This window comes from Zerene cesonia, chromosome 23, assembly GCF_012273895.1.
Source record: "Zerene cesonia ecotype Mississippi chromosome 23, Zerene_cesonia_1.1, whole genome shotgun sequence".
NCBI classification, from domain to species: domain Eukaryota; kingdom Metazoa; phylum Arthropoda; class Insecta; order Lepidoptera; family Pieridae; genus Zerene; species Zerene cesonia.
The window spans coordinates 611,771-637,059 of record NC_052124.1 but is presented as its reverse complement, the minus strand read 5'-3'; the positions used below and the strand labels follow the sequence as shown (position 1 = coordinate 637,059).

The 25,289-nt window shown below is 31.9% G+C and overlaps 1 protein-coding gene across 2 annotated transcripts; it reads left to right on the top strand.

The window, feature by feature from the left end:
- Positions 1-1,038: 1,038 nt before the first annotated feature.
- LOC119836202 lies at positions 1,039-25,009 on the top strand. 2 transcript variants are annotated; one of them, XM_038361465.1, is made up of 3 exons: positions 1,039-2,368; positions 21,396-21,529; positions 22,348-25,009. In XM_038361465.1, the coding sequence occupies exons 1-3, from the start codon at positions 1,175-1,177 to the stop codon at positions 22,349-22,351; spliced, it is 1,332 nt and encodes a 443-aa protein (XP_038217393.1). In that variant the 5' UTR covers positions 1,039-1,174; the 3' UTR covers positions 22,352-25,009. The 2 variants fall into 2 exon arrangements, with proteins under 2 accessions (XP_038217393.1, XP_038217394.1); XM_038361466.1 differs by lacking the exon at positions 22,348-25,009 and having other exon boundaries at positions 21,396-21,533.
- Positions 25,010-25,289: the final 280 nt, after the last annotated feature.

The window sequence follows — 25,289 nt, the reverse complement described above, 5'->3', positions numbered from 1 at the left end:
CTATCTATTCACAAGAATATCAACTTTTATGATTGTATCAGGAGTACTGTGAGAATCTTATTAAATAAAAATCCTACTTTATCTGTCTGTCTGTCTCTTCTTCACGCCTAAATCACAGATTCCGATTGGGACTAAATTTGGTAAAGAGATTGGAGAAGAGATAAAAAGATTTCTAAGTCGGTTTCTCTTATCTAGGAACAAATATCATGTAATAATTTATGTTGATTGGTTGGTTGTTTTTATCTAATATTTAAAATAATAGTTTTTTAAATAATTTTCGAATCTATTTTTTTTTGTATCTAAATTTTCTATACATATAGTTCTATGACATACCAATGCCTACTGTTTAGAATTTCATGTTAAAATGAACAGTTGTGGTCTTATTTAGCAATATGCGAAAATGTTTATTGCAATAAATATTGCAATCGGACATATTTTTGTTGCATCTTTGCTAATAGGTAGTTGTTTAGGAAGTATTAAATTATGTGTATGTGTATGTGTCACATGACATATTTATGAAGACGCCGGAATTATAAAGAAAAGATCGTATTCATAAGTACATAAGTAGTGTATTCACATAAATAAAAATTGAAAGCAATGTTTTATGTTACGTATCACGGGTGACAGAATAATTATAAGCAAGAATGAATTATAAATCGCGAACGAGATCTCCGTACATTACGTTTTATGTGTGCGTTATTGTTTACAATGTAAGTCACGCGAAAGATCAATGAAACATGATCGATTTCGATAGGGAAAACGGCATCTCAACCGGAGCTCATTTAAATGCAATATTAGAATGAAGCTAATTATCTCCCATCTACCGACCTTCAGATTTCACTGCAACACATGAGCATTCCTTCACGTTGCCCGATGACGCGGCGTTCGAGAGAAATGCGGCCGAATTCGCGACGATTCATTTGACACAATGCCGGTTCATCGGCACTACCCGTCTGCCCAGTACCTAGCTGTCCCTCCGCAGCGTCTTCACAGGTGCGTAAGCGCAGGTAGAGCCTCCGCCCCCCGCGCCCGCACCCGCTCTCCGGCCATCTTGAATTCCGCTCACTCAGACCCGCGACTCGCGGCTGCCGCACGTACCCTGCTCACGCCCGCCGCTCGATAATTCCACAGTGAACCTAGTGTTTTAGTGTCATGTGATAGTGTAGTGTTAACAATGGAGTCCACGCCGATCTGCCGGTGCCGTGTGCTGTACCTCGGTTCGGCGGTCCCGCAGCAGAGCAAGGACGGCCTGCAAGGCATCCAGGAGCCGCTGCGCGAACTGTATCCGGAAAAGGGAGCGACAACCGGTGGCATAGACTCGTGGCTTTCGGTGTGGTCGAATGGAATTTTGTTAGAGAATGTGGACGAAAGCGGTTCGAGAGTGTCTAGATTTTTTCCTATATCGAGCCTCCATTATTGCGCTGCCGTGAGACGTGTCAGTGTCGAGGGTGCGCCGAGATTTTTGCCTTTGGACTCTCCATTTGCTAGAGCGCCCGCGGCACGGCGGCCTCCTTTATTCGCGGCGGTTCTACGACGCACTCAAGGTATTAAAGTTCTAGAATGTCACGCATTTATATGCAGACGTGAAGCTGCGGCCAATGCGCTGGTTCGATGCTGTTTCCACGCATATGCGGATAGCTCATATGCTAAACGCTTGGAAGCCGAGCGATCGCCATCGCAGCTGGCGCCTGAACAAGACGAGGAAGTGGAAGTGTTCGACGGCGATGAGAACCACAAAGTGTGGATAGGTGAAGTGGAGAGGGATGATGCCAGCGATGAGATCCCCCATCCGGCCAGAGCGCCTCGCCCGCGGCAGATAACTCGACCCGCATCCGTGCCTCCTCCACCCCCGCCTCCCGAAGAGCCCAAAAAGAAATCCACAATTAAAAAGTCAAAGAAAAAATCATCAGCATCAGCAGACGAATTGTACGCTACGATGCCGGGCCCAGCGCCGCACATGAACGGAAGGTCTTTAGGGCGCGCTCCGCCAGCTTGGGCGGCCGCCCATCCAATGGTCTTGGTGGCTCATCCGGCAGCTACGTTACCGCACGCTAGGCCAGGGACACTGGGCCATAGAGGCCGCGTCCCAGCTGCCTTGGCTCCAGGCCCCTACGCTGCGCTTCCTCCCCCGGGAAGGGGTAGGATACAATACGCAACCGTCGATCCCAGACGCTCAAAACCGCCACCGCCACCGGCTCTTAAAGCCGCTCAAAGCATGACTGGTTTGGAAGCTGTGGAAGATGCTGGTGGTATTTATAGGAAGAAGGGACACTTAAACGAGCGTGCTTTTTCTTACAGTATTAGGCAAGAGCACAGGAGTCGATCACATGGATCTCTAGCTAACTTAAAGTTCGCTGCTCCACCTGAGGTAAGTTAAAAAACTTACTTTATTTACACCATGTTGCATCTTATTGCATTCATTGTATCTTTTAATATTTTAAGCTCAATTAATAACTTCGCAAAAACTTGATAAAATCTTCTCAAGCACATTAATTGAATGCGTCACTAAAAAGTTGTTAAATTTAAACATTTCGTAAAAGTAATTAACGGTAGTGAAATAATAACCCATATTACTAAATAGATGTGCGCAATTATTGGTCATAATAATTAAATCTAATTGACGAAGCCTGTAAAGATGTTACGTGGAGGTTGCGCTTAAGCCTATACGCAATACTGTAATAAGCATTTGTAAATCATTAAAATGTATATCTTATAAATGGCGGGGTAAAATATGGCCTACCGATATGATTATCAAAAACTTAACCTCCAATAAGATTTCACCATAAGTATTATGAAATGTGCCTCCTCTACAAATTTACATAACATACACGTAATGTTAATTGGTTATTTTACCATCCTGCTATCGGATTTGAATCTTAATTTAAAGAAAAATTAAAACGCCTACACACACTTGAAGTTTAAGATAAGACACTGTAATAGCAATCATAAGATCACAATCCAACCATCCAACAAAGTATTATAAATATCATACCTTGCTATTTATTCGTGAATCATTCTAGGTTTAGTTAACCTTAAACTAGAATATATTTCTAGAAAAAATCTATATTCGCACTTATTTCACAAATAACATAATACTATACTAGTATATTGTTTTTAAAATCTGAGATATTATTTACATCGAAATCAGTTTATAACGGTTTTGTATTATGGCGACATTAGAGCATGTTATTATTCTAAAATATTTGGGGGTAACTTTAATAACTATTCCACATTATGGTATATATATATCTCTTTAATCTACAGGTACAAGTTAGGTACGTCTAGATAGGATAACGTATAAGTAATTTAAGAAATAGATTACAGGCGATGGCGGACCGATCGATGCGGTTGCGCCGATTAAGGAACTTGGCACGCGGTCAAACTAGTTAGAAATGTCGTCGTTGATGCTACCACAGATTTGATTCCATCTATATTATAATACATTTTATGTTATTTACATATACGTGGAAACTCGCCTATTACATAATGTTTATCGAAAAGTATTAGTAAGAAGGCACCAACTAAATACGATTTTTTTTTATTTTAATTAGGTACAATTTTTTAAACACAATACAATAGAAGCATTTGCATATTGTATATTTTATCTGTAATTATTAAAAAAGAATTGCAGTGTATTGTTACACTGGTACAATTTGCAATCAGTATTTTATTGAGGTCTAAAACTAATCAATCTAAAGTTAGATCAATATCAATTGGTTGTTACCTCGTAATAAACCAAACTAGTTTTTCTACAAGATCTTTAATGGCTGCGTTAAAATAATATTTTGTTGTAACATATAGATATCATATTAAATTCCACACAAAATAATTTAACATGAGCTCATCATTACGTAAGCATGTAATTCAAAAACGTTACATACCTACATATTAGTAATCATGATTTGAGTTCATATTGGTCAATACATAAATGAAAATGTTCAAGGAAAAAAAATATTTTTAAATTACAATTAAACGCCCATGACACTTATTTTTTATAAGTTTTCTTCTAGGTTCGTATGCTTTTCTTCTGTGTGAGTATTGTTTGGGGTTAAGTAAATAAAGAAATGGTTTATACTATATAACATTCTGATATTTTGTGTATGTGGTGTATATAGCATATCCTACATATCATGGTTAACCAGGGTCATTATCATCAATCATTTAATCCGCCCATTTAGTCTTAAATATAATTATTTTTTATAAATTATAAAGTTAAAAGGAACGGACAGTTTGGTCCGTTAAAAGTGTGTCATAATCGAATCTAAAGGAGTCGGTTATATAGAAACATACAGATGAAGCTTCTAACTTAATTGTGCGTGCACAATAAAAAGCTTTGAACTACGAAAACAACACGTTCCATCGTTAGTACCTATTGCACACTGGTCTCTCAGTGTATGAAAACACTAGCTGCGCTCCGTGGTTTTACCCGCGTAAGTCCGTATCTCGTAGGAATATCGGGATAAAAAGTTGCCGATATGTTATTCCAGTTGTCCAGCTGTCTACGTACCAAATTTAATTGCAATCGGTTCAGTAGTTTTTGCGTGAAAGAGTAACAAACACACACACATCCTTACAAACTTTCGCATTTATAATATTTGTAGTTCAAGTACATTCAACTGACTAATGTATTTATGACGTGAGGTGGAGTAATAAAGGCTAGAATGAAATAGGTATTGCAGTTCAGGATAAGGATTTCTCTTGACCTCGGCTGCCTTTAAACTAAATTCGATGTGTCCATACATGATTAATAACGGGAGGTTGATATTGGTATATTAGTATAGTTATATTTCGAAGGTTCTTATATTTTGTGCACTTCCATATTGATTTTATCATAATTTTGTTAATAAGAATAGTGTTGTAAAGAGGATGTGTAAAGCTAACTGGGCACATTTTAATATAGGTGTGTAGCAGAATTATTTTTTATAAAAGATACATTTTAGGGTATAAAATTATAATTTATGTTATATTCCTGTACATACTTTTCTTATAGCGACATAGAATACTGTCTTTCATCATAAGATACTCAGAAATATATATTTCAGGGGAACATGTGCTGGCCAAATTTTAGAAAAACGTGATGCTTATGCGTTGAATTCTATTCTTCAACGCGACACATATAACATAACACAGCTCAATACCATACAAATTATGCGACATTTTTGTGGCTTCGTTATGTCAAAATATTATATACTATATATTTATTTCAATAATTATGATTAGGAAATCTAATAAAACGAAAATTAAGTAAATTTAATCATATCACTTAGTTCTTAATCTATAAAAGTTATCAATTATCTAGTAGTGTTAATAAAGTGACTAGTTGCAAATTATTATAAGTGACTTAACCGAGTTCTGATTTAGAATCTTATAAAAAACCCAAGGCACAGTTACACTGCACCACTTTACTTAAATGTAGTCATTCAAGTCGCGTGCGACCTATTGTCATCTGAACAAGTTTATCCATTGACTATTTACACGAAACTAGTCTCTAATGCAATGGAATAAGAGTATTCTAGTGTACGGTAATACTTTATTATTAATATGTATTCATTTTTGCATACAAAAATAAGTATTAACTCCTTTAGATATGAGTTATTTTGCTATGCACAAGTTTGGGGTGGATCCCACGAGTTGAACGGTCAGTGGTTCTGCAATTGTTCGAAGGTGTTCTCACGATAGTATGGTCAAAGTTATTTTATATTTAATTAGGTTGATATAGAAATTTCCCCTTTTATCATTGTAGCTATTTCTGTTAAGACTTAAAGATCCTTGGAATAAGTTTTAGGTGTATAATTTTGGGCAAGTACCTATAGATTTATTGTTACATAGTACATTATAAAGTTTATAATAATTCAACATTCCTCGGAGCAAAACATCGCCGCAGATAATTTATTATCGTATAAAGTAACAATAATATGTTAAAAGCGTTACTGTAGGTATCTACTACCACTTGACTGGTGATATCTGAATACGTAAAGCTTTATTTGTTTCGGAAACAATAAGTTTCAATAGCTTGAGTGTATTGTTTTGTAAAAATTAATTACATACAGTCGAACAATAGAAGATGGATGAAGCAAGGTCACATTCGAATCGAGACATATCGTCTCGTATTTTTAAAATACAAAAGTGGAAAGGCATGTAATTAATTAGTATTCTGTTAGTGTTGTTTTAAATTTGTATTTTTTTAATTACTGCTTACATCTTTTGAAAATAAATCATCGTTCTGGGAGAAAATCTGTTAAATACAGAAAAAATAGTGGATATGCACTATTTTATATATAAAATGCTAATCCCTTAGTTCCTATACTTTAAGTTTGAGTTGAGATTAATTAATTAAATATTTATATTTTAATTAATAAACAATAGATTAATTAATAAGATAATAAATTAAAGAAGTTTTAATTAAAAGGTGTGCAATTTTTATAATAAGTTTCGAAAACAGTATCCATATTCTGATAGGATTAGATAGAATATAGGAGGTGGGTAATATTAATTTCTAGGGAATATTATAGTAATGCAAAGTACTGTACAAAAACGTACACGAGAGAATAAAAATAAACATAAGATTATTATGGAAATATGAATGATGTACGTTGGCCTTGGAATTCCTAACCTCCAGTTGCGCCTTTTTGTTACATAAGTTATTGTGAAGATACCTACGATGATTACGAATTCTTCTTTTAAATTTACATTCACTGTCTAATGTAATACATTTAATCATTCATTTTGTGTTCGACTTATATCAAATGATAAAATTTATATACGTGTAAAATTGACAATTTAAATAGTTAGGTCAGAGTAAGTGTGCATTATATTTTATTAAATATAGTGTTATACGTTTAAAATATTAATATTTTCACTCTTTCATTTTATACAGTATATTATTTATACAGTATCATTTGTGTTATTTATTACTTGCTAGCGGTCCGCCTCGGCTTCGCCCCTGTTACATATATAGCCTATAGCCTTCCTCAATAAATGGGCTATCTAACACTGAAAGAATTTTTCAAATCGAACCAGTAGTTCCCGAGATTAGTGCGTTCAAACAAACAAACTCTTCAGCTTTATAATATTAGTAGGTATTGATTAAATTAAACTAGCTCACCCTTACTTTGTTTGCTTTTGTTTTTATGTAGTTTATTTTCAAAATAAATTCTAGTTCTGTAACGATAAAGCCTCCTTCCTTCTTTCCTTCTTTCTTCCTTCCTCGATAAAAAAATAACTCATTCAAAAATTTTTATTTCAGACCACGAGTTCTTGAGATTAGCTCGCTCGAACCATTCGGTTATTAATAAAATTGTTAGAATCGATCACCACCTTTTTGTACTATTTTATACTTAATTGGGCAATTTGTTTTATATAAATACTATTAATATATTGCGTGTAAGAAACTACAACAAACAATAATCCCAAAAGAGAAACGAAAATCGCCATAGAAACAGTAACAAGGGCTCACAGTTAAATTGGCACCAAAGTATCAATTACGCACGTGTACTATAAAGCAAATGAGCGAATCGTGGATATATTACTTTTTAATTTGCGATTTGTATGTAGCGGATTGACTTGTTTCAACTGTTATTTACCTTGGTTTTATTTTAACATATGTAGCATTGAAGCAAGGATCTCTCAACATGATTGACATGAGAACATCGTTCATGAAAGTAATATTAATATTAATACTAGAAGTAGTTACTTCATGCAAGTTTTGAATAGGATACAATGCAATACTTGTTTTAGTAAAATAGAAATAAAAAAAAATATTTCTCTATACATGTATGAACATGGTATTGATGTAAGTTTATGTTAAACCCATATCCTCTTCCTTACCCTTCCCAGTCCTTTCCTTTATTCCTCTCTTCAATCCTTTCCTACTCCCGTTCCAAACTTGAAGTCGGCAATCCATTTGTAGAGGTGTAAGGTCTGCAATGGACTTTACGCCTACAAATGTTCATGGGCGGTGGTAGGGCTTACCATCAGGCGACCCACCAGGTCCATTGTCGACGATGACATAAAAAAAAAAATCTTTAAATAACTGCAGTTGAATAAACACGAATATCTTCACAAGATTGCCAAACGAATTGTAATTGGGTTGTACCAATACGATCACGTTTTTAAATTTCTCTTCAAACTATTCAACTTTACAAATACCTGATTCCCTTTCTTTGATTTACCTTCTTAAAACCAATGACAATTGCTGAGAAATTTTGAAGGAATAGAAAAAATTTGCCTGCCTGCCTGCCTCGTGATCAAATTTTTTCTATTCTTTCAAAATTTCTCATTTATAAAGCATTTCAATGCTATAAAAACTAAAAATTAAATTTAACAATGACAATTGCTTTTTATTTACTTCTTTATTGCAGTATGTTATTATTTTATTAAGATTTGCATTTTTCGAAGTGTACCGCTTTACAACTGTTTCGTATTCTGTATATATTATTTTGTAATCCTATCTTCTTCGAGAACAATATTTACCTATTTTTATATTTTTCTTTTCAAAATCGATGTTTATGAACAGGATATTAGAGATAGGATCATCATGAATGAAAATAAAGTTACGAATGAGTAGTAGCGATCTGTAATTATTATATATAGTTGTTATTATGTTATAGATAGCGATCGTACGTATTATAAATATTTTTATTTAATTTGTTACGTTTTAATTTTACAATTGTCTATGCGTCGTTTCTTTTTTATGTTTTTACAACTCTTCCAATGTCGCTTTCTCTTATTTTTTGCACGATTTTACATTGATAGTGTTTATAACTTAACGTTTTTTCTATATTTATTATTATATATACAATTTAAAATTATTTACTAAAAGATCAATGAGCGTAATTAATATCCCTCCACGAGGTTTATTAATCATACTAGGCGGTTGTTTGCTAGAAATATTTTATTAAATATATAGATACATAATAAACATTTTTTATACGTTTTCCTTGCCTACAAAGGTAGGTATATTGTGCAAGTATAAATACATGCGTGAAATTTTTATTGAACGTGTTTGAAAGTGGAGAGGATGTCCGATTGCCGACATGCTTTGCGTAGTCTGAATTTTACAAGATTCCTGATAAGTGGTCATGTGAATATTTAAATGTACTTAACCTGTATTCTCCTTTTATTATTTTCAAGAATCTCAACTATAACTATTATTAACAAAATTATACAAGTTTTATTTATTGGTTTTTCTATTTCAAGCTGCTTTTATATGATAAAAACCTGAAGATACTAACATTCGATTCTACAAACCAAAAACAAAAGAAGAACAGAACAGAACTAAACTTTGCAAAATCTGAAAGCTAAATATTTTAGTTTCCCTCATATTATTAATATTCATAGGCTATCTATTAAAGTATGCCATCATAAGTCTAATTTAATATCGATATTGTATAAAATATCCACCTTTTTGCCACCCACCTGTGTTTTTCTGATAATGCCATGAGTCGCTAGGTCTACCTCAAACTAACAACTAAGGTTTGAACGAATTTGTAACACTTTTCTATATAGCTTTTATATTCTACTATATAGAAAAGATGTGTCTGCAGGGATCTTTATAGATAGAACTTCGTAGACGCTTCTTTAGTTAGATAATTTCGATTTTTTCCAATAGACTGAGGTCTAAAACCATTCCCTAGAATTATAAGAAAATGCACATGTGGTATTTATTTGTCCTAGCACGGTCAATTACCACAAACAATGCAACGGCCTCGGTACAAAGGAGCAAATATGCAATAGTAAAAGGCGGAGGAATTTATTTAATACCGGCACGCTATAGCATTGTACAAAATGTTTCACTAATTTAATAACATAATTGACGGGAAAAAACTTCTTTGTTTGATTGATGGTATACGTACAATATGTTCCCATTCACATAGCATATATCGGCAGTAGGTTTAAATTAGTAATTTTATTTTGTTATAAAAAATAGATACGTGAAATCTATCCCGACAGACCTTCCATTATTATGATAAGGGCATTAATATTCGCGAATCAAATACATACAACGGCATCGCTCCGTAGTCTATAGTCTATAATTATGTATTACAAATATGAAGGTAGGAGGTACACGTATGTCGCGGTGTTGTTGCTTATCGCTTAAAGCACAATAACATAATGCATACATACAACCATTGTAACAGTATCATTGTGAGGACGAGACCTAATTCTAACGTTCATACATTTTACATAGGATGTGTTTATCGCAGGACTAGACACACATCTTGCATTTATATTCTAGTAAAAGTAATAGAGTTATGAATCAACAATATTCTGTTGATAGTTTAGATGTGACTAGCCGAAATGGTTGTATAAAGATATATTAAATAGCGCTGCTATTATGATTTTATTATAATATAGTCGAAATACAAGAGCTTTTACGAGTTAGACATAAATGGTTTAAGTAAAATAAGTACTTGGAAAAAAGACATTCTTATTTATGGTGTTAATATACTCGAAACGTTATAATTGCTGATTTCACGGTTACCTTCGTCGCGAGTCACCATGAAATTGTATAATCAGTGAATAGGTACCGAGAAAATTACCAAACAATGCCTTACTTCTTATTGTATTGAGTCATTATAACGTACTTTGGTATAATTGAAATCTCTTTTGATTAAATATCTACTGAACCTTGCATTAGCACTACTAAACTACACTACTCAGGTCAAATACCTAAGGCTATGGAATAAACGTTTCTTTGTTTACTTAGATTTTAGCTAATAGTATTAATTACAAAGGATATTTAAGGTTCTACGAATTTTAAACATTTCTTTTTTATTTATTAAATCATCGTCATTTTCGTTTGTACTTTTCACTGTTATGTTTATTCCCATATTAAGAATTTACAATGAATCTTCATTAATACATGTTTCTCATGATTGGGTGATTTTATTATTGATTCATGGATGCTAGAAAAATAATTAAATTCGAAGACGAAAACGTAACGATGTTTATCTGAAAATAAATATCTAATGTACATGTTTTTACGCTTAGTAAGTCATTTTATAGAAATTGAATACGTTATGAGCATGTTTAATATAATTTATTAAGTTATGTTAATCAGTAAAGCTTTACTCATAATTTAAATAATTTCTTCTAAAAATTATAAATTGTAATGAATTCAATTAATTATTGAATAAAAACCTTCATAACTACTTAGATCTTTCTTCTAGAAATAAGGAAGTTTTTAAAATCCACACTAGCGTACAATTCTTTCATTTTCTTTTTCAATTTCTTGTTCTGTGTATAGGCGACATGTTTAGTTCAAAGTTTTCGTAATTTTGAATATTTACATAAGAGTACGTATGTAGGTAAATATAATTACTATTAACCTATTTATAATTATAAAATGCATAGTGAATACCTTATGTCCAAATAATATAAAAAAATATGTATATATATTACAAATTAAAGATTTGAAGATAAGCGAGATCACAGCAAAAACTATTAATTTATCGTCTGATGTGTTTCTTAATGTTTGTTGTGGCTTTCACACGCTAAGTTACTATCACTGAAATAAAGCAATTAGTAGAAGCAGGAGATGTGAAGAAATGTTATTATTTATGTGCATATCGTACTTTTGCTTATAAACAAAATCTTAAAAAAAATGCTAAAACGTGATCATTACTACAATAAAGAAGCACACACATTTAAGCGACAACAATAGCACTTAGGGAGTAGTTTTTAAAGGATTTTTGTCGGTCCGATTCTCGGGTGTGGTAAGCGAACTTTTGGAAATCTTTGAATAAAGTTATCTTTCTTTTCAAACATGATGAATTGTCTTCTTTGAGTTAGAAATGTGGCATTAATAAATTACACCTGCACAGTATATTTAACTGCTTATTATATAAAAGAATTGCATAACACTCATAAGATTCTAGATACAAGGGTTATTCCCCGACGCCAATTAGATGTAGAAACTTGGAATTCAATAATTATACACCGTGTGCTATTTCTATCGATTAAAATTAGCGACGATGCGATAACACCCGTAATCGATTATGAAAGATCTAACGATGTTTTATAATCGATTGCAAGAAATTCTTTAGTTGATAGAATGATGCGATTTACGTCCGAGACAAGACAGGTATTCCCTCTTCTCATTAATCCGACCAGATTCCATAAGGATAAAGAAAAATCGAATCAAACATGAGTCGGGTAGATCGTAGGAGATATTGCACCTAATGGTTGTGCGTTTTCGTAGTTTTTTGAGTCAGTTCGTCAAGTCGTTTCACTTCTTTCATTTCATTATTAAATTAGTACCTACCATTAACGAAATTTCGTTTTCGTTCATTGATTTTAACAATAAAGATATTGTTTATACTTACATAGTGAGTATTCAGTAATCTGTGCACATAGTGACGTAATTAATAATTTGTAAATTATATTTCATTATTTATTATTGAGGTAACAGTAATTAAAATTAAAAAAGTAATTTTATTAAATTACTTAGTGTCTGGTTACAATGGTAACATACGTTTAAACATTTTAATATAATATTACTTTCTATTATTATAACTAAAGAATATCATTCAGAGTTGGCTTATCATAGCAATGTTTAGTGTCAGTAATAAAAAATAGACTTTAGCACTGCGAGATAAGACGTAATTTTAAGAGAAGCGTTTAGGAGTTTTCTTCACGGTGCGCGAGCGCATTATGTCGACAAGTTTTGCCAGCGTGCGTGGTGGTTGCGCAACTGTGTCTTGGTATGTGTTACGAGTTATCTATTGAATATAGGTTGTTTAATTCGATAGGTTATAGGCTATAATATAGAAGGCTATATAGCTAATAGAAGGCTATTTGCTATGATAGTATCGACTTTGATAAAGACAATATAGCAAAAGTTTTACATCGCACTGACAGAGTAATACAACAATAGTTACATTTAATATCAGTTTTCATTGTATAGTTTTCTGCACTTAAAATAATATTTTTAGAAATAAAAATGTTTTTGTCACTTATATTTAACCAGCTATTGGTGTACCTTTTTATTGGCGTAATTACTGTGATAATTAATCAGATACTGTAAAATTAGCTGTAAGGTACCTTTTATAAATAAAATAAAAAGTAAAGAATTTCGAAATAAGGAAAGGAAAGACTAAGAAATAAGCATTTTTGTCATCCTAATTTATACCAGTTTTAGGTATAGTTAATTAAATAAATACGATAGTAGTTAATAGGTATGCATCAGTTCTCATTTTTTCATAAAATCATTCACGTAATACATACATCTATGCATTGAATAAATTATCTATTATCGATAGTAAAACATTATTTATTACAAATTGAAAAAATGATAATATGCAAAACATCCTCGTTTCATAAGCACTGACAAACCGGTCTCATAGTTTATATGCAAGCTAACCATAAACTCTGCATACGAAATACTTATATCTTGCAACCATGCATTTTTACATGTGCGATTAATGAAATCTGTCCGCGCCTTAATTAACACGTATGTTTATACTAAGAGAAATGAACCTTAGGTGCAAAATAATAAAGGTTATAGATAGGTTTTCATATCTCTATGTAGGCCTAAGTAAATGCAAATGTCACGCAAGTGGCACGTCCGATGGAATGCGGGTTTCGAAGTTCGAACCAACTCGTGTTCCGAATACACTACGCATTATCCAATGCTTAGCAAATTTGACCCTTATTTGCACATCAACCCTTGTATGTAAATCCTGTATCCTTTATATTGATTTTATAAAGATACACTTAATACCTATACTGTGCCTATTAATACCGATCTATTGAGGTTATTAATACGTCTGCTTACTGTGTGAAAGATAAGATGTAGTCTACAAATTAAAAAAAATATACATTTCATGCTAAGAAGTAATTAATGTAAAAGACGTATTTTTTTCTGAAACCATACTGGCCGTGACCGGTTTAACGAAACCCCAGGTGGTTAAAGTATGAATTAATATTTGTATGAATTATATAGGCATTAATTCCTGGTACGAACGCTGTCAGGCGGGGTCTATTGAATGTCAATCGGTCAATGATCTTAGTTTTGGCGGGAGAAACTCGATTGGTGACTTTTTTGTGTATTTTACTTTCTCAGCTGTCGGAACTTTGCAATGCTGATTTGCGAGATGTTTTAAAGTTCCTTTTGTTTAGAGTACCTTTTATTTGAAGCACTTAAATCCAATAATTAAATTTTCCTGAAATAAGACTGGAATAAAATGTTTACGAACAAATTGCCAATTATAACATCTGAAATTGAATGACAAATGTGCAATAAAAATTTCAAATATACATAGAAGCTTTTAATAAATTAAGTTTAAAAATTGTGGAAGGAGTGACGGATCAATACTGAGTACTGATTAATGAACGAATTAATTTTCTATTTCACAATACATACATGATGAACGAAAATAAATACTGTCATACTATCTCTGTCATTTTAGTTGTATTTTGTTGATCAATGAGTGTAAAAACAAAAGCCACTAATGCAGGAAGAATGAGAGAAGTGTGACAGTGTGAAAGCGATAACCTTGAATGGGCACAGTGGCGCCCTCTTTGTGAATGACCAGACAACGGTGACCCATAGACTTCGACTGTTTTCGATATTTTTGTACTGTAACGGTACTCAACGTAATTGTATCTGTCACAAGCATATAATTTTGTATCATATACTTCAATTGTCTTGGCTTTACGTTGTGCTTTAAGATTTTTTCCTTATTTTACTAGAATATATCTTCTTAAGTGAGGTTACCTACCTTATACCTGCTAGTTTAGCGCCAATTTTTTATGATCACGGAATGCGAAAATTGAAAGATATAGACCTAGGAAAGGAAAGCAATTCAAATTGCGGGTAATTGCTTACCGTGCTTTTTATATTATTGAATGATACAAACAGTAACATAATAATAATTGGTAAAATTTTTTAAAAATTAATCGATAATTACGCAATTTCTAACTGTTATATGAGTTGAATGTTTATTGTATATTTATGAAAGCGGTCCGCCCCGTCTTCTCTCGTGCACATATAGCCTATAGCCATTTATAAATCTACTTTTTCCTACAGCACTTACGTATTACGAACTTATTCCACGTTGAAAGAATTATTGAAGTCGGCCAAATAGTTCCCGCGATTAACACGTTCAAACAAACAGAATTTACAGCTACATATTATTGGAATAGATTAAAAATTATAAACCAAACGTATTAGAATCTTATCATATCGTATTGTGCATTTATGAATAAAATAATATATCCGTAAATTATTTTTTTCATAAATGCAGATTAGTCACGTAAAAACAAATATGTAGAAGAAAAATACTTGATAATACGAAGCAATAACTCATTAGGTACTGTTATGGACAAATCGTGTGTTATTAAAGATTGACTCAGGGCCATCAGCTTTCGTCAATTTGTGCCTACCCTTGAGACGTGGAATGAGGAATTATTTCATTTAAGCATAGCGCTAATACTATTTTTAATAATCTTAATTGAATATTTGTTATTTTATTTGGTTATTTGGTTGATCATCTGTAACTGTGTAATCGTTATTTTTAATCGCATTTATTATATACTAGCTGTGCCCCGCGGTTGCACCCGCGTAAGTCCGTATCCCGTAGGAATATCGGGATAAAAAGATGCCTATATTGCAATCGGTTCAGTAGTTTTAGCGTGAAAGAGCAACAAACACGCACATATCCTTACAAACTTTCGCATTTATAATATTATAAGTAGGATAGGATTAGTAGGAAGTAGGATTTGAGTTTTTCTTGTTGTCAATAATATATCATATTTGACTGACAGAAAAAATCTTTCAATAGAAATTCGTGTAGACAGAAAAACTGCTGTTTTTTAAAAGGGTATAAGAAAACTAAATGGTGAAAAAAAATATGTATTGATCAGCTGTAGTGGATTGATAAGATATAAATTACAGTATAAAAGGTTTAAAAGTTCGTTGGCTTGATAAATCCTAATGCCCTTATGTGAATCCCCAGTGCATTACATAATTGGCATAAATATTTATAGCTTACTTATGTACTGGACTAGATTATCTTGTTTACTAATGTTTAAACAGTTTTTAAAATGTGATTTTATATTATTTTCTATTTCACGTCTTGATTACATTTTTTTAAAGAATAACGCTATTTTAATGTCACGTCGGTTATATAACAAACCTCAGCCTATTTCGCCTTTAAGGTAGAAAAAAGGCGTCATATAAGTTTGAGGGTTTGACACCAAGATTTTTGTGCATTATGGTGAACGTCCATACTCCCGAATCTGTTTGCGAGTAAAATGATACAACTTTTTGTATTATATTATCCGTGATATAACTATTTTAATATGTATACTTTAAAAAAATATTATTTCGGTTCGCACGTGCAACCACTCTTTTCTGTTGAGGTGTATAGAATTAAAAATATACTATTCCACCTCTATATAGTATCTTGAGATGTTACAAATTATAACAAGTCAATCTCGAAGAAACATTTCATCATGGCATAATCATTTACTTCACCAAGCATGTAATACATGAATAATATTATCTATAATCACTATATTCAATCACCGAGCCATGTTTCGATGCGCTTGTATACATATGATCTTCGCTAAGTGCCCATACTCGGCGTTAAAACGAAAGCGCTGTGTCGTACAAATATTATGAATCTGTGACGTAAGATGATAGGTTTCAAGTAAATAGAAAATGTTGATTTTGAAATCAAACACGCGGGTCTTCATTTTGAGAAAAGCTTTTTAAAATAAAGGTGTGTGTTTGCTATGATCTACGTTTCGAGAATTATAATTTTTATTGTTTATGGCAGATACTAAAAGAGTTTGTCTTCAATGAATGGCGAGTGTTTGCTTATGGGATAAAATTGTCGGTCAAACCAGTAAAGTATAGTAATCAATTTAGTTGAGTTGAGGATTGGACCTATGTAATTGTAGGATAGGAAGAGGAAAGCTTAATTAAGGTCCCGTGATGATTTATTTTCAGCCAAATTGATTTTACGTCCGCTCGAACAAACCAGTTTATGTTTTACCTAGGCGCAACAAGTCCAACTAAAATCTAGTTTAATCGGTAACAAATAGTTTAGTAGTCCGTTAGTAACTAGGTAACTTGATAGCTCTTATTAATTTAAAGTTGGAAGTGGGTCCATTAATATTATTATAATCAAATTACATTATTAGTGAATCTAAACAAACGAACCAAATATACGTACATCCACAACAAAAATGCATACACGTACTTATTGTAAAATAACTTGACACATATCTGTTTTATGATTTGCCGACCCTACAGTAAATTCGTTGAATGAAACGGAGACTATTTTACATTTTTTGCGTGAAAAATTCTACCAGTATACTTATAAAAGCTCTTTGCAAACAAAAAAACAGTAACGGATGTCAGTTCTTACGTGTCGAATTCTTTACATTTTTGTTCCAATATTTGTAATGAGTATTTTATATACCGCTTCCCACCCCAATGACTAATTTCTTATATCTATTGCATGAGACAAATAAATTTCACAAATATGTTATTTAATTTAAGCTATATAAAACAGCATCAATTGAAAAGTTCATCATATTCATTATTCACCATTCAAATCGATTGTCTTATCGACGACAACGTCTACATTGTGAAATGTCATTCAGAACTCTTGTGGGAACTGGGAAATGTGTGCTATGCTGTACATTCATCTATATTAGTACACGATTATTCACATGACACATTATCTAATCTTGTATCAAGTAGTGTGTTATTTCGATTAGTCTAATAATATTCATGTACTTCGTTATTGGTTGAGTTCTCTTATGATAATATTTGTAAAGATCGTCTTTCAACTGCATGTGACTTTACTCTGTGATAATATTAAAATCCTACTAATATTAAAAATGCGAAAGTTTGTAAGGATGTGTGTGTGTTTGTTCCTTTTTCTCGCAAAAACTACTGAACCGATTGCAATGAAATTTGGTACGAAGATAGCTGAATAACTGGAATAACATATAGGCAAAAATAGGCATTTTTATCCCGTTATTCCTATTGGATATGGACTTACGCGAATGATACCGTGGGGCGCAGCTTGTAATATATAATAGGTAACTTGCTAGCTATCTAGTTAAATAATAGGGACTTACACACACTACATAGGTTAGAGGATAAGCGGATATCACAAAATTATATGGATTCATGTCTGAGGTCTTTTTACAATATGTTGTAGGTAGGTACTACCTTCTTTTTTTACTCATAGAATTTACTAACGGGATAAAACTAATCAGAGGGAGCGAAGCGAGATTTCCCACAAACAACACTTACTAAAAAAATATGACTCTTACGGATTTCGGCTTTGATATTGCATATTTGTTCATGTCTAAATAAAAAATGTAATCTAATTCACATAGAAAAATAAAAAGAAAATTTGACAACTTAGATAGAAATCTTCGCGAACTAATCGAATAAATCGAATAATAATCTCTACTATAGTTTATACACCAAATCTATTGAAAGTATAAAAATAATATATGAATAATTATAATCATATTATTAAGGTAAGGCATTATTATCAGTTTACATCTACATAATAAAATATATTCGATATTAAATGTCGAAATGCAATCACGACAAGAGTTTTTAATATGACTTTTAAAATTAGCCTGAGGGGCGGATCTTATACATTGAAATGACGTGACTCGTGTGTTATTTTTGAGAACGGAGTCTTTTGTTGCCTTTTTTTCAGTATTTGTATGTATGCCTTTTGATTTTATTTTTATTTTGATTTGATATATAAGTTGATGACCGCACAAATTTGAAATATTTTTACTGTAGGTAAGTATATCGCAAAAATTTGTTTAGGCTGTATTAATTAGACATTTGAATAATTTTCATTGAAATATTCTATATAATGCTGTATACTAGTACTAATGTTGGCTAGATACTTTATTAATAGGTTTGTAGTTATACAATGAAAATGTAGTTTTAATTTTAAACCCAATACATCAATTAGCAATATCCATTAAATACAAGGTTTTTAAATTCTAACAGTAGTCGTAGTTGGCATATACGGTGAATCAGCTTTCCATCGGAACCAGCCTAACTTCTTCATTGCACAACCATTTTTTCACACATTTGATACGAATTTCTAAATGCCGCTTTTTGAATGTAACGCGAGATTCGGTGAGAAAACTGACCAATTAACGATTTGATGCAGATTATATTTCCTGCATGTTATATAAGGCCACGTAATATTGTGACCCCATAGGTGATTGTCACACTTTATGAATAATTTGTGTGTGAATCTAGTATTATAATCTTAGTATTATACTAAATTGAATCTTCTTGGTTAGATTATGCATGTGTTAAAGTTCTGTAAGACATTATACTGATTATGTGATGAATATTTGGGTAAAACATGATGTCAGCTATAAGTCGGATTAAACTATGTAGTTCACTGGATGAAATCATTTGATACAAATTGTGTTTATTATAAACTTGGTGAACCGCCGAACTTCGATACGCCGTAGAAAATTTTTTGATACTTATTGTTCTTACCTTTTAAAGTTTTACTGAAATATTTTAAATGTATCAAAACTATCAATATCAATCTTGAGTTTTAGCGAGACTAAGGAACAGCAATTGACTTTTATACATATATAGATATGTTGATTGAAATTATTTCTTATAAAAGCGACAGTCGTATATAAATAAGCTCGTTATGGCTCTATGTACTGTCCCATTTCTTCCATACATATACCAAACTACTATACAATATAACATGGTTTATTCACAGTATTGTCCATTCAGGTTTACAAGACAATACTCGTACATTGTATTGTGTACCGTAGAACCTCAACATTACAGGCGAAATTACATTACCATGAAAACGGTCAGACAGATATAACAAGAAACTATTGATTAACAGCTTTTACCTTCCCATTCACGCTTTCTTTTTATTTCAATACATCTTTACTTTGGGTGAGCTCCTTGTTTGGCGCTGACGGATATAAGCTTGTACTAAAATCATTAAATTTATATTTTTTTAAGTGCTACGTACATAATGCGCATACAAATTGAGTTATAACGTAATCAATGAAGATATTTAATAATGTTGGCTTATGACGCAGGAAGTTGAACAAAATTAACGTACTAATTTTATTCTGTGTTAATCGTGAGACAAACGCCGTCCATAAGAATTGCTTGCCTATTCTATGGTATCATTTGTTGAAACTGTTGTTTACCTTAAAGGGAAATTAAAATGGTACAAAAAAGAAGGCATATACGATATGAGTCTTTTTGTAACAAGTTTGAGAAGTTATATAATTTCTCAACCTATAGTTTAATATCAGTGAATAAATAAATATGTATTTACTTTACCTGTAGCATTCAAAAGTGTGTAATGTACTCTTAAACATTTTTGAGTAGCTTTACTATTAAGGTTTTAATTATAATTCGTCTATTCATACTAGCTACAAGCTTTTATCGGTTGCAATTAATAGAATAAATTAACGACAAATCCCTATTTTGATACGTAATGATTTCAGGCATTTTAATTTTAACTTATCGCGATTATGTAAAATTATGTCTTATATTTAAATGATAGTAATAAATACTTATTTAATGCTTCCGATTATAATATCTCGGTAGGTACATTTATGTATCGATTCTATTGCGTTGTTTTTGCTATAATCCATGGATCCTTGTTTCTTGTTTCTCCCTACAAGGGATTCGTAGTCTACAATAAAGCAATTTCAATAAGCTATAATCGCATTGCAAATCTAGGTGGCTTGCATAACAACCTTACATAGAGAGATGCATTACCTTATAAACATTTTAAATATAGTATCAACTTACTTATTAAATACTTTTGATAATGAGCTTTTGGGATTAACCGAGACTTGTATACCTAAGTATTTAAATTAAAACATATAAGCTAGTTTGTACAAATATAAAGTTTTGTTAATCGTGTTGATTAAATAGCATACGTTTATGCCTTTGGGGTTGAGATATTCCTAAATGCGGAACTGTGTTGTTTTCCTCTCAAGTCGCAACGGAGTTATTAAGATGTTTGTATTTGGAGATTGTAAGAATGCTAGAGAGTAACATAGACTGCTTTTTACCCCGCTGAAACATCTCATTCTTATGGGAACTTCCTTGGAAAATGCGGGCGATGACGTGCGCGAATGAGTAGTTTGTTATGTATTTCAAAGAATAATGCCTTATAAAGTTTTATCTTCACTTAATCCATACAAGGCTTTTTAATGAAACGTTTTTTTTTATTGTAAACATATATTGTGATTTGTATGTAGTCACTTTCCCTTCGAACATACGCTTTATATTATAGTTAATGAAATTATTACAAATGTAAATAACTGTAGATGGTTAAATTTTATTCAAATATTTAATTCGCCTATTAATACCTTCTTAATTATCGTTCCAGGTGGAGACAGGTCGTGAAGAACTGAAAAAGGAGCGAGAGATCATGCAGCTGGTGGCCGGGCTGCAGCTTAACTCGGATGAAATCGAGCGACGTGAGCTACCTCCGCACATGATGAGAGGCAGGCATGCGCCTAGGTGAGCTGTAGTCTATCTATGTCTATGCCAGCTTGAATAACTCGTTTAATTAAAAGCCTAGGCTATTTATTGAATAAAGTTTTGTCAAACAACTCGCCATATTGCTGCTATCATTCAGATAGGTAGCTAATGAAGCGGTTGGTGTTAGTTGATTGCGATATAAACACAGCATTATAATGGTAAAGAGTTTGTATGTTTGGTTAGTTGAAGACAATAATGTCTGATGACATCAAACTACGACTAATAAAGCAATGGAAAATGCACCTGGTCTTAAAATTCCTTACTATTATTTGGCGTATTTTTTTTCATCTAGAAAGAAGAAAAAGTTGAAATATGGTTAAGCCGTTCACAAATTTTTAAAAAAAGATTTGGGCCCTAAGATAAGATAGTATTACTGACACCTTGAAAAACTGTGTTCCGTCGAGCCACTTGAGTGAAGGGGCCACGGGAGCTGGTTAAAATACGTCCGCGACCAGTATTACTGACACCCGCAATTTCTACGTTAGAGGATATATAGATTAGCATTACCGTGTATTTTGTTGCTATGCAATCTCCTGTAGGTCTTGTCAGAATCGGTTCTGTAATACTAAAGATTAGTCTGGAGAAACAAACATCGACATACCTACATATTAAGTTAGTTTGTCCATATCTTGGTATATCAATTACACTTAAAGTTATTCGAGGAGGCATGAATTATTCTAATATACATCGACTCACATGAACGTATATGATTTGAACTTTACGATTAGCCAATATGAAAGAGGTACATCATAAAATAATTTGGAACAATTTTTTTAATTTACTTTTTTCGTTTTCAGATAACATCATGCCACATTCACCGGCAGTGCCATCACAACCAAAAGCAATAAAATCTTAAATCGCGTGCGCCTTCCGAGTGCTGTTAATGACAGATAATAGTCATATAACACGAACTAATTTATTCTTATAAAGTGATTCGATATACCGTGGCAATCGAAAGTAGATTAACCATTTAATCGATTCGAATATCTAGGTAAATCGATTTAACGACACCAATTTTTCATGAGCATGTTAAAATGAATGTTAGTTTAATATACCTTAGAAACGAATATATTAAATGTAAACAGTATAAATGTGTAGTTTAAGCGTAGATTACTTTTTGTAAAACATTTTTTTACCAAATGTAACAGTTTTGAAGATCTTTTGGTTGTAAGGTTTTAAATCTTTGATTATTTGCATGTCAAGATAGATGATGAGAAGGAACATTTATGTATCTGTCACTCGATTGTCACGCACAGAGTTAGCATGAGCGTGACACTATCCAGTCAATAAATAATCAAAGGTTAAACAAGTTAAAAGCGGGAGTATATTTATAAGTTTATTAAGATGTAATGTCGGTTGTATAGTCAATGTGTTGCAAATTCGTCATGTACTTTACCATATTTTGTATTTGTTTATTTATGAAAAACACAAAAATGTATCCCATCTTTCCATCACTATTAATACATACGACTAGACTATAGAAAGGGTTCGCTAGTTTTTGAAGAATTTGTCATTTAACAATATTTAGATAATTTCTCGGCATAATGTGTTTTGTACTAAAATCTAACGACAATAAGGTAAACATGTAAAATAGAATACAATAAAATAAATAACTAGAGCCTAAACTTCAGAATCTTGGCGGTATTTTCCTAAACACATAACGTATAATTTATATAGCCTTTGAACATAGAAAACGGTACCTGTGGGCTTATGACTCATAAAATAATATTACTGCGTCATCTTCGAATCCGCTTTGTTAATGTAACTTCGTAAAATACATTTTCGCATGAGTTACCGGGAGTTTACTGTTAAAGATTTACTGAGAGAGATTAAAGGAAGATGGTTTTACAAAGTCGTTATGAAAAGGTTAGTGAGAGACCATCGTTGTCGATACGGATGTGTTTATATACGCGATAATGAGACAATACAAAACATTTACTGATTTTATAGTATGAGCCGAGTCTAAAAATAATCATCGGTATGTTAGTAATAAACCAAAACGTTTAATGAAATTTATTCGTGTTTGAATTGTTATAATGGAAGAAGAACAATATATCTTCATGGGTTGAGTACTTCGTACCTTATAAATTGAAGTTATTCTTAACTTAAATAGAGGACAAATAACTCTCTTAAAATCTAAGGTAAAATTCAAAAACTTATATAAACATAACAAGAACTGAAACAATGATCAATACAATGAGTTATTAAGGTTTTACTGCCAGGCTAATCACGATACATTGTTTGTCAATGGTTCCATTCCATTGTTTAGTTACGAATACTTCAAACAAAATCTTTACCTATACTTTTATTTTATTGGTTGAGTACTGCTATGTTCTGGTTAATACTCTGGTTTCTGAACTATCTATTTTATATACAAAGAAATTATTTTTAAACAATCGTACTGGTCTGGTGACCTGTTGTATAAAAATAAATACCATTTTACTGTAACGTTTTTTAACCTTATGAATAACATCGTATTACTTTTTTCACAACAAGATTATTGTTTCCAACATGTAAAAATACCTATAATATATGAAAATAAACAGCTGCAATGATAAATACCTGAATAGAAGCACACATAGCAACATTTTGCCATGAAAATCTTTGATCCTCTACTTTTGTAATAAAAATATTATTGTATCATCTTATCATCATATTTTTATATGTATCTTTTATCATTATTTGTTCTTTACCTTTTTCATAAAAGTCCTTAACAGTTCGTAAAATGCTTGGCTCCGGTTGAGAACCAAAAAGTATTTATGTACCTATCTCACACTGTATATCTACGGCCTAAACCGAAACCCAATTTTTTCATTTGCTAATTTTTTATTTAGCAGACTTTGGGTTTATGTAATTGTTCTTAAATAATAGATTACCATCTTTTATGCGGTTTATGTTATTCACACGTTTTTAAGAAAATATGGGCCTTTTCAAGTGAGGAGTGTGGTTGTTCACTGAAATATCTGATGTGTAATAATTATCGTAATGATTGATTAATATTGTACCTACATAATAGTACACACTATTTAACCTCATTTTAAATTTATTATATAAAATCTGTACATATATATTTGTACAAATCTAAGGATTAAGTTTTATAAATATCATATGTAATTAGGTTTGCATTTGTTATGGTAGTTACAACACATAAATAATTTTAATAATGAATATAGTAAAATAAAGAATTATTAGCGTTTATGAATTCTGGTGGCATGTAAATAAATATATATCATTCGGAAATATAGGCTATGAGTGCCATTAAAGTTATTATTTTTTTATATTGTTGTAAACATCGAATTTTTCAATTCAATTCCTTAATCTATTTAAATATAAGGTATGCAGTATGTACAGTACATTTGTAGGATATGTCTCGTAATATTGAATTGTAATTTTCAAATAATGGTGTAATCAATTTATTCACTCATAATTGCATATTCTAAATTAAAGATTAATAAAAAACATGACTTTTATTTAGTTAAAATTATAAAGTTTGATTTATATTTATACATATGGCACTAACGTTTAGAATAATAGTTTTATGGTAAAACTACAGTAAGGGTGATATTATTTAGCCTTTAGATTAATATTACGACCATCAATGTTAATAGCTTCGGGCATATTCAACAATAAAAATTTGAAAGGACAGCAGTGAAACATACACGCATTTGAAGTAGTCGACAATGACAATTCCACATATTTAGTTAAATTTTTGCCGTTTCAAAGAGAAGTTGGTAACATG